Source organism: Oncorhynchus clarkii, chromosome 21, assembly GCF_045791955.1.
Source record: "Oncorhynchus clarkii lewisi isolate Uvic-CL-2024 chromosome 21, UVic_Ocla_1.0, whole genome shotgun sequence".
NCBI classification, from domain to species: Eukaryota; Metazoa; Chordata; class Actinopteri; order Salmoniformes; family Salmonidae; genus Oncorhynchus; species Oncorhynchus clarkii.
This window is the reverse complement of record NC_092167.1, coordinates 16689396-16700606: the sequence shown is the minus strand read 5'-3', so window position 1 is coordinate 16700606 and position 11211 is coordinate 16689396. Positions and strand designations below refer to the sequence as shown.

At 44.6% G+C, this 11211-nt stretch overlaps 1 protein-coding gene across 1 annotated transcript; it reads left to right on the top strand.

Moving 5' to 3' along the window:
- Positions 1–500: 500 nt before the first annotated feature.
- LOC139379337 (patatin-like phospholipase domain-containing protein 2) lies at positions 501–10999 on the top strand. Its single transcript, XM_071122142.1, has 10 exons — positions 501–524; positions 1065–1278; positions 4414–4646; positions 4921–4986; positions 7767–7976; positions 9324–9384; positions 9586–9774; positions 9951–10083; positions 10533–10652; positions 10768–10999. The coding sequence occupies exons 1-10, from the start codon at positions 516–518 to the stop codon at positions 10997–10999; spliced, it is 1467 nt and encodes a 488-aa protein (XP_070978243.1). The 5' UTR covers positions 501–515.
- Positions 11000–11211: the final 212 nt, after the last annotated feature.

Genomic DNA, 11211 nt, shown 5'->3' with positions numbered 1-11211 from the left:
CTAAGACCCTGCATTCTCAAGTCTACAGCATGCTGCATCTCAGGGTAGTGAGGGTACTGCACTAATATATTGCATAGCATCAACACATGCTAATATTGTTAACCTGATTTGGGATATGTGACAATCCATATGTCGCTACATCTGAGGGAGAAGTAGGCCTATTTGGTCACAAACTCTATCGGGGTGGTTTGCATGTCTGCCTCGCTCTCGGCCATCCTCAAAACGGGCACCAAAAGAAAATGTCTTTGTAATCAATTCAAAGGCTATAATTAGATTTGATTTTAGAGCGATAGTATGGCTTGGCTAGGACGTGATAGTGCACGAGCGAAGAACGCCTTGACCTTCAGGCTTCAGCCAATCACATCGTTGCAAATTGATGTAATTGGATGCACTCATGTGATGCGTGCACCCCCTCCTCAGCATCAGCACCAGTTCGCTGTGGCGGGGTATGCGCGTGCTCACTAGTCTCTGTAGCCGGAAGAGGAACGCCTTCAAGCATACATGAAGCATTCAAGATGATACAGGTAGGCCTGTTGTTCTTGGAAGATCAAATCAACAGATTAGGTTTTTCAATATACGTGAATGGTATCATGAGCCAATGGAATGCTCCGGTTGTTAGCCTGAATGGCTCAAATCTGTTAATAATGAAGTTCGACTTGTCACACAAATAGCAGGCAGGTGAAATAAATATAGATTTGAACAGAATATATTGGAATAGAATAGACACGAATAGAATGCATCACTCTCATGTGTTACCGATGCATAATGTGGGGGCGTGGCTCCACCTAAAATAAGACTCAGCCTCCTTATTCCGATTGGCCAGACCAGCCCTGTTCTAGAACCGGGAAGTTATGGAAAGTCAGCGCTCCGGCGATTCTCAATACATCTCTTTGTATTGTCTCTTTGTACGTTACACAAGAGGAGTAGACTGAGTAGTGTGTGCTAGTTTGAGCCGTCCTCTTTCGGAACTGTTGTTGACATTCAGTAATGAAGGGAACTTGTCAATGACTCCAAGGGTAAACATTTTGGAGTGATTATTACAAGCGCATTACCAAAACTTCTAGGTCCTCGCCAAGGACTGTCCACCCGGTATGTTCGACCTAACGAAGGAATGGAATCTGTCGTTCGCCGGCTGCGGGTTCCTGGGGATTTATCACATCGGAGTGGCCAGCTGCCTGTTGGAACAAGCGCCCTACCTTATCAAAGGTGCCACCAAGATTTACGGGGCTTCGGCCGGTGCCCTAACCGCCTCGGTGCTCGCCAGCCAGGCATCCATAGGTAGGTATACTATACCCTACACTGGCCACTTGAGTTCACCACAGCCTGTCATCAGTGGAATGCCTGGATGGGGACTTTCACGCAAAAGAGGCAGACTGGTAGCCTAGGCCTCTCCTTCATGTGTTTAGGCAACTTTAGATTAGCAACTAAATTACCTTTAAATAAGAATCACTTGTGGCCTTGATACATGGGGTAAAAATATTTAAACAATCCTTAAAACTTTGCTCTTATGTAATAGATAGGTGGTTATACTGGGGCTCCTTTGTAGCTCAGTATAGAGCATGGCGCTTGTAATGCCAGGGTAGTGGGTTCAATTCCCAGGTCAACACGGACATAAAATGTATTCACACATGACTGTAAGTCTCTTTGGATAAAAGCATCTGCTAAATGACATGTATTATGTAATAAACTACAAATTATGCGTAATTACATAATTACATGGTCAGAGACAAATGCCTGCCTGTGTATAAGTATGGTAGCCTACCATTGTTAAATGCCATCTGAGTCAGTTAAAGGACCTTTGGCCGTTTGGTCCTCTGGATCAGAGGCCTCCCAATGGTACTGATTGATCTTGCTGACTAAGGGAAAACCCAATCACGATTAAGAGCAAATATGCCCCTGTGTGACATAGAACGTGACATGGAAAGCACTTAGGTGAGTCTCTGTGTGATACCATGTCTCTTTCACTTTCTTTTATACCTGATAACCTTATGGTGAAGAGACAAAGGACTGGGGGACTGTAAGTGTTCCAATTGTGTCTTGTCTAAATGAGAGAGAGAGAGAGACAGAGAGAGAGAGAGAGAGAGAGAATGCTATTTGGCCCTAAACAGAGAGTACACAGTGGCAGAATACCTGACCACTGTGACTGACCCAAACTTAAGGAAAGCTTTGACTATGTACAGACTCATTGAGCATTACCTTGCTATTGAGAAAGGCCATCGTAGGCAGACATGGCTCTCAAGAGAAGACAGGCTATGTGCACACTGCCCACAAAATGAGGTGGAAACTGAGCTGCACTTCCTAACCTCCTGCCCAATGTATGACCACATTAGAGACACATATTTCCCTCAGATTACACAGATCCACAAAGAATTCGAAAACAAACCCAATTTTGATAAACTCCCATATCTACTGGGTGAAATCCCACAGTGTGCCATCACAGCAGCAAGATTTGTGACCTGTTGCCACAAGAAAAGGGCAACCAGTGAAGAACAAACACCATTGTAAATACAACCCTTATTTATGCTTATTTATTTTCCCTTATGTACTTTAACCATTTGTACATTGTTACAAAACTGTAAGTATATACATAATATGACATTTGTAATGTCTTTATTGTTTTGAAACTTCTGTATGTGTAATGTTTACTGTTCCTTTTTATTGTTTATTTCACTTTTGTATATTATCTACCTCACTTACTTTAGCAATGTTAACACATGTTTCCCATGTCAATAAAGCCCCTTGAATTGAGAGAGAGACTTACTGAGTGAACAGTCAACAAAGGGGTCATTAAGAGTCAAAGGAAAGCACTGGATTGTTGTGAAAATTGCTAGAAGAAAGATATAGGTTACCGTTCATGACCTCAGTTTTTATAGGGTTACATTTTTCACTGTCACGCAGTGACTCCCAGGTGTTCCGCTGATAAGACTACCTCGGTATGTTTCTAATCACCTGATCTTCTTTACTAGAACTCTGTCTGTGAGCATAAAACACTTCAGATCGATTCCATCCAAGTGTAGATCAGATGAACACACATAACTAGCTCAGTACAGTTGCAGGGCAGTAAATAAGGGAAACCAGTGGATATTTATTTTTTTGTGAGCTTCGGATCACTGTTTAAATCAAATCAAATCAAATGTATTTATATCGCCCTTCGTACATCAGCTGATATCTCAAAAGTGCTGTACAGAAACCCAGCCTAAAACCCCAAACAGCAAGCAATGCAGGTGTAGAAGCACGGGGGCTAGGAAAAACTCCCTAGAAAGGCCAAAACCTAGGAAGAAACCTAGAGAGGAACCAGGCTATGTGGGGTGGCCAGTCCTCTTCTGGCTGTGCCGGGTGGAGATTATAACAGAACATGGCCAAGATGTTCAAATGATCATAAATGACCAGCATGGTCCAATAATAATAAGGCAGAACAGTTGAAACTGGAGCAGCAGCACGGCCAGGTGGACTGGGGACAGCAAGGAGTCATCATGTCAGGTAGTCCTGGGGCATGGTCCTAGGGCTCAGGTCCTCCGAGAGAGAGAAAGAAAGAGAGAAAGAGAGAATTAGAGAGAGCACATTTAAATTCACACAGGACACCGAATAGGACAGGAGTAGTACTCCAGATATAGCAAACTGACCCTAGCCCCCCAACACAAAAACTACTGCAGCATAAATACTGGAGGCTGAGACAGGAGGGGTCAGGAGACACTGTGGCCCCATCCGAGGACACCCCCGGATAGGGCCAAACAGGAAGGATATAATCCCACCCACTTTGCCAAAGCACAGCCCCCACACCACTAGAGGGATATCTTCAACCACCAACTTACCATCCTTAGACAAGGCCGAGTATAGCCCACAAAGATCTCCGCCACGTCACAACCCAAGGGGGTGGGCGCCAACCCAGACAGGAAGATCACATCAGTGACTCAACCCACTCAGGTGACGCACCCCTCCCAGGGACGGTATGAAAGAGCCCCAGTAAGCCAGTGACTCAGCCCCTGTAATAGGGTTAGAGGCAGAGAATCCCAGTGGAAAGAGGGGAACCAGCCAGGCAGAGACAGCAAGGGCGGTTCGTTGCTCCAGAGCCTTTCCGTTCACCTTCCCACTCCTGGGCCAGACTACACTCAATCATATGACCCACTGAAGAGCTGAGTCTTCAGTAAAGACTTAAAGGTTGAGACCGAGTTTGCGTCTCTTACATGGGTAGGCAGACCGTTCCATAAAAATGGAGCTCTATAGGAGAAAGCCCTGCCTCCAGCTGTTTGCTTAGAAATTCTAGGGACAATTAGGAGGCCTGCGTCTTGTGACCGTAGCGTTAGTTCCGTTGAGAATCAATCTTCCTTTGAATAGAAAACATTGTCCAATTCCTCACAATGGAAGGCCCTAACACAACTGACAGACTGTCCCTCCTTGCCTCCCTTCCTCTAGCTAAGTGCTGTGAGGATGTGATCGAGACTGCCAAGGAGGCCCGGAAACATAACCTGGGTCCCCTCCACCCCTCCTTCAACCTGGTCAAGGTCATCAGGTCGGGCCTGGAGCGCGACCTGCCCGCCGATGCACACACACTCGCCTCCGGGAGGCTGTGTGTGTCACTCACTCGCGTGTCTGATGGACAAAACGTCCTCGTGTCCGAGTTCAAGTCCAAGGAGGAGCTCATCCAGGTCAGTGTCCTCACTCAACCCACCTGGGCTGCTATTCACAAAACATATCCGAGTAGGAGTACTGATCTAGGATCGGTTTTGCCACTTGAGACCTGATCGTAGATCAGTACTCCTACAATGAAACACATTGTGAATATGGGCCTGATGGGAGTTTTTCCATATCCCACATTTATCCCAGACATATTTGTCCTTTCAGCTCCTGGCCTTGCCATTGACTGTTTACATTAGTTGTATTGGTTGGACTGTGTAACATCTCTCTCTGGTGTGTCTACAGGCGCTGCTGTGTAGCTGTTTCATCCCCATATACTGTGGCCTGATCCCCCCATCCTTCCAAGGAGTGGTAAGTGCCCAAGGCCCTAATGCCTCAACTGCTTTTTTACATTTCCTTGAACTTGGTTTCCTTAATTTCTAAGAAAAATCAGCAAATGGTGGACTGAGTTTATTATGGTCTTTAAGATGCCTTTATTGCTCAGGTCATAGTCATAAGGAGTCTGTCTGTCTGTCTGTCTGTCTGTCTGTCTGTCTTTGCATACACATTCTTGTACTTTTTTATTTGTCGATCTACCTTACCCTAGTAGCTAATCAGCCCGAGAACCATTTCCCTTGGCAGGCCAGTGGTGTTTTATATACTTCTAGACTGGCTTCTGGCCTCAGCAGATTGGGACCAGAGTCCAGGGTGGCTCCATTCTAAACTGAGTCACTAGGACATAGGAGCACAGTCCTCCAAAACATCAACTACCATATAGCACTGACCAATTTATGCAGCTTTTTCTCTAGTATATTTCACTGCTATCTGCTCTTGTTATTCTTGAGGGCATATAGCTGCTCTCTGGGCATGTCTCTGGCTCAGTGCCAAAGTATACATCCATAGAACATAGGCAGAACACACTAGATTGTCCAATAAATATAGGCTATAGTTAGTGTGTCCTATAGTCGGGTGAGTCAGGTTCACAGATAGCTATTTAGATATCCTGTTTAAACTCCTCCACCCCCGTCCAGTCTCTCTCTCTCTCTGGTTGTCTGCTGTATATTGTGTACCATTCTGTCTCGGGGGAAGAACGGGCTCAGAGCCAAGTTTACATTGTGACTTAACACATTAACACTCATACCTGTCGTATGCCCCATCTCTCTATTTAGACTTATGTCCCATGTCTCTATATAGATGTATTCCCCATCGCTCTATATGTCCCATCTCTCTATACAGATGTATGTCCCATCTCTCTATATAGATGTATGCCCCATCTCTCTATATAGATGTATGTCCCATCTCTCTATATAGATGCATGTCCCATCTCTCTATATAGATGTATGTCCCATCTCTCTATATATATGTATGTCCCATCTCTCTATATAGATGTATGTCCCATCTCTCTATATAGATGTATGCCCCATCTCTCTATATAGATGTATGTCCCATCTCTCTATATAGATGTATGTCCCATCTCTCTATATAGATGTATGTCCCATCTCTCTATATAGATGTGTCCCATCTCTCTATATAGATGTATTCCCCATCTCTCTATATAGATGTATGTCCCATCTCTCTATATATATATGTATGTCCCATCTCTCTATATAGATGTGTCCCATCTCTCTATATAGATGTATTCCCCATCTCTCTATATAGATGTATGTCCCATCTCTCTATATGGATGTATGTCCCATCTCTCTATATAGATGTATGCCTTATCTCTCTATATAGATGTATGTCCCATCTCTCTATATAGATGTATGTCCCATCTCTCTATATATATGTATGTCCCATCTCTCTATATAGATGTATGCCTTATCTCTCTATATAGATGTATGTCCCATCTCTCTATATAGATGTATGTCCCATCTCTCTATATAGATGTATGTCCTATACTAGGCCTATTGCGACAAGTAGGTCATGAACAGTCATGAATGGGACATTGTCTTTCAGTCATTAATTAATTTTGAAAAGCATATCTGAGTGCATGAGTTTGAACCCTTTGCCAGTTGACTGAGCATGTACTTTTTCAGAATGCTGTACATACTATTTATTTAAAAGTTTCTTGTGAAGGTGATGCGGTTTCATTTGAACTAGATTTCATCACTGGACTACATTCTCGTAACAGTTGGTTTTGACACTCTGATAAAGGAAATATAGTACATTCTTTGCCCTCAGCCCTGAACTCTTTGCCAACCTCACTGCCAAATTGAGTCTTGATCATGTGTCACGATCGTTTAGAGATGGATCGGACCAAGGTGCAGCGTGGTAAGCGTACATGTTAATTTATTTAAATGACACCGAAAAAAACAACAAAATACAAAACCCAACGTAACTCTACATGCCATGCAGAAAGCAACTACACACAAACAAGATCCCACAATCTAAGGTGGGAAAAAGGGCTGCCTAAGTATGATCCCCAATCAGAGACAATGATAAACAGCTGCCTCTGATTGGGAACCATACTAGGCCAACAAGGAAATAGAAACATACATTTGCCCACCCAAGTCACACCCTGACCTAATCAAATAGAGAATAAAAAAGGCTCTCTAAGGTCAGCTGTGGAACTGGCACATCATGCTTTGGAACTGGCACTGATATCCCTTTTCCCCCTCAGATGTTCTAAGCCTTTTACACTGGAAAATTATGAATTCATTTTGAAATGTTAGAGGGTAGCATCTGAACTTGAAATAGAGCTGCATCGGGTAATTACATAAGACTGGTGTAAAAATGTATTAATTCTCCAAATAGTGATGTCAGATTGTTTGGTCATGAGTTGGCATTGTGGAGAAGCTGGCTAAGGGGAAATCTTGTACTGACATGCCTAATATGCCCTCAAGAGGGGAATGTTTCCTTGAATATGTCGTATCGTGTCATATTAGATTTCAGTGATAACCAAATTGGGTTATAAGTGACATATTTTTTAGCAGAAGATAAGCGGAGGAAGTCAACAACAAATATTTTAAGTATATAGAGATGTAGAACAGTCATCTCTGTCAGCCCTGAGACATCTTGACCACAGTATGCCCGGGGTCTTGTTCTGTGGAGAGGCTGTGGTCCTGATGTAAGTTGTGCATGGTTCCAAAAACACCCAAGTATTCTCACTTTCGCTCTCCCTCCTCCCTCTCTCCCCCCTCTTCTCTCTCCAGCGTTATGTGGATGGGGGGATCAGTGACAACCTTCCTCAGTCAGAGCTGAAGAACACCATCACCATCTCTCCGTTCTCAGGCGAAAGCGACATCTGTCCCCGGGACACCTCCTTCAACATCCACGAGCTTCGTTTCACGAACACCTCCATCCAGATTAACCTGGGCAATATGTACCGCCTCAGCAAAGCCCTGTTTCCCCCAGAACCCAAGGTAGGGCGACCGCTATGACTGCTTACCGATGCGTTATGCATGGCCCTGGGAAGAGGTTTGAAGTTCTTTATGTAGGCCCTGCCCTGTCCCCGAAGGTAGGATGGAGGATCAGGATGCCCTTTAGTCCCATTCATCAGATGGGTTGTTCATGACTACTTGTAAATAAATGCCTTATGTATTGGTTATGTGTTGTGAAATCCTTATTTAGGTACCCTTGAAACATTCTATACATTTCTGTAGGAGAGCGTAGTAGTCTGGTATGGGAGACTGGACCCCTGACCTCCCACTGTCCTATTCCCTGATTGTAAACTCCAACTCCCCCATTTCACCCCCTACCCTATCTCCTCTCTGGACTCTGCCTCCTACCCTTACCCCCCATACTTCCTATCTGAACTTTGCCCTCCCCGGTCCCTCCCTAACTCCACAGTGATCAATACTGGCATGACATTATTGGCTTTTGTCCTTGTTGAATTGCATTTCCTGTATTGCACATTCTTCTTCACTGTCTGGATAATAACATGGGAGTCAACTTTTAGTGTAAGTTGAACTTTGCCCTCTTTGAGGTTGATCTGTGTCTCTTGGTTCAGTTTTTGCTGTGTTATCATTGTTGCTGCAATCCAAGATCTGACACTGTCTTTTCCCTCCATGTGTGTCTGGAATGTTGTGTTTTCTGGAATTTGAGGATTATGCCGAATCCCACTGACAGAGCCATGTGCAGAGGCCCTACTTCGAAAAAGAAGTGTGTGTTTCTCTTGACTCTGCCCACCTTTGACATAGTGTTTAAACATAACATGCACAGACACACACAAAGAACACTCCACCCTACCTTTTCCCTCATGTGTCATAGTGTTTAACCCACCCTGACTAAATTCACACCTACTGTAGGTCGTGACACTGTGACGTTAGCTATCCACATACCTCTCTCCCTGTTGCTTTGTTGTTGTAGGAACACAGAATAAGGAGTAGCCAGAGAACAGGGAGAACTCTGCCACGTTGACCTTTAACCCTTAGTCAAACACTTCCTGGATTGTTGTCCATCCACAAATACAGGAGCCTGTTGCACAGGAGGGTTCTGGCTGATATAAGTCATTCCCCTCTGTTTTATGTGGTTATATACAGCTGTACTTGTGTAATACGGTTGTTAACTGTCAGCAATAACATGATTGCTAATCAGTCAGTGGAAGTGATAGTTATAAGTAATCACATAATGTGAGATCATGCTCTGTATCGTGTGTGGGTGGGTATATCTGAGTCCTGATGATCCTGTGATATGATTATTTATTCAATCTATCTCTTGCATATGATCCCCTACCTCAATAGGTATGATCTATGTGTTTTCTTTGACAGGTCATGGCAGAGATATGTCAGAGTGGCTACAAGGACGCCCTTCGCTTTCTTGAGGAGAACCGTGAGTATTACCATGTTGCCTTTGACAGTAATAGTGGGCTGTGCTAAGATCATAAGCTACTGTGATATACAGTACATGCAGTGAGCATCAATGATGTACTGGGTTCAACATGAAGTATGGAGTAAACCTGCACTTATTTATGGGGTAATATTTTTTATGTTGTGTCGCAAAGATGATGAATTATATTGTTTATGATGTCAGATCTGCTGAAGCTGGAGTGTCCGACTGCCGGCCCCAACCCATCAGAAGCCATACACACCTGCTGCTGCAAGCCCATCGCCATGGAAACCACTAAGGACTGGATGCTCCGGCGGCTCCGCCTCCTAAGGAAGCGGCACTGGTGGCTGGACGAGCAGATTGTTGACAACCTGCCTACCCAAATTAAAAAAGGTAGATAGGAAGTTAACCTAGACTCTGATCTTTTCTGCTCAAAGCTGTTAGAAACTGTTGTTATCTAGTTATAACACTGACATTAACATTGTGTTGTCACTATGCTATCACTGAAAGTGATCTGAGGCTGTGCCCGTATCAGCGAAGTGTGACATATTGTGTCTCTATGACTGTAGTGTTCTGTGAGGCGTGCCAGCAGAAGCCTGGTCTGTATGCTCAGGTGTCTGAGATGCTGCCGGTCAGAGTGGCCTCCTACATGCTCCTGCCCTGCACACTACCTGTGGTATCAGCCTACTCAGTGGGCAAGAGGTAACACGACATCCAACACCACCAGTGCCACCTAACACAAACTAACAAGACCTCAATGAACTCAATATGATCACAATAGCTCAAACAGCAACCAAGGATGACAACACTAATACTAACAAATCAGCTACTAAACCCTGAACTAGCCTTTAGCATAACTAGCCTTTAACATACAGCAGCCAATACCTTCAAACTAGCCCTGACAGCAACCACTGACAACAAAGTAGTCTTTAAAGCAGTCATTAGCCCACCACATCAACAAAAATAACACTGTGAATGCAAACAAACTAGGAACACAAACAGTTTTCCTACTAAACACAATCCATTTGAATGTGCTGCACACGCCACCTAGTGGGCAAGTCAATCCACCACAGGAATACTTGAGAACTGGCCCCCACAGTGGTACATCACAGTACATCGACTTGCTGTGTTGTCCCTCTCCTGTGCTCCAGGATTGTGGAGTGGATCCCAGAGGTGCCTGCAGACATGCGTTGGCTAGCTGGGGTGGCTGGGGATGTGGCTGGGAGCTTGTACAGACAGGCCTGGAGAGGAGCACCAGTAGACATAACCAGGTGAGAGACATGGAGTTACTACTACTGGGTTATATTATGTATGGATGGATGGAGTCTACTTGTAGATTTGGGTGTCTGTCATACAGTATGACCTTGTGTGTTTTTATTTTTGCAGTGATGGCTCCCTGAGGAATTGCATGAGCCTGCCCCCACCCATGGAAAGTGACGGACAAAGGGAGAGAAACGGTCACCTCGCCGGGTTCGCTCTCTCTGCTCTTGACCTCCAAAGTCAATACTGGAACATCCCCACCGTCCCCTCTCCCCGCCGCCCCACCAGCCCCCTCATTCCCAGCCCCTCCCCACGACAGATCTGCTTCTTTGTTGGCTCGCAGGACGAGACTGACTGACAGTCCCATCCACCAATGAGAGGACACTGTGACTATAAAAAAAATATATGATAGGACAGTCCAGCTCAAGATCCCTCCCACAGGGCCTGTCTATAGGCTATAGGAACTGTGAAGGGTGGTTTGGGATGGACAAAATATGGTAATGTTATCGAATAGCTTTGGAATCCAGAACTGTTGCTATAGACACACTAATGACTCAATCATGTCTTTTG

What these genes read in the sequence shown, in the direction of transcription:
- LOC139379337 (XM_071122142.1), top strand. An exon ending in CCCCATCCTTCCAAGGAGTG is followed by an intron (nt 4,987 to 7,766) that starts GTAAGTGCCCAA and finishes TTCTCTCTCCAG; the next exon opens with CGTTATGTGGATGGGGGGAT. An exon ending in GCCTACTCAGTGGGCAAGAG is followed by an intron (nt 10,084 to 10,532) that starts GTAACACGACAT and finishes CCTGTGCTCCAG; the next exon opens with GATTGTGGAGTGGATCCCAG.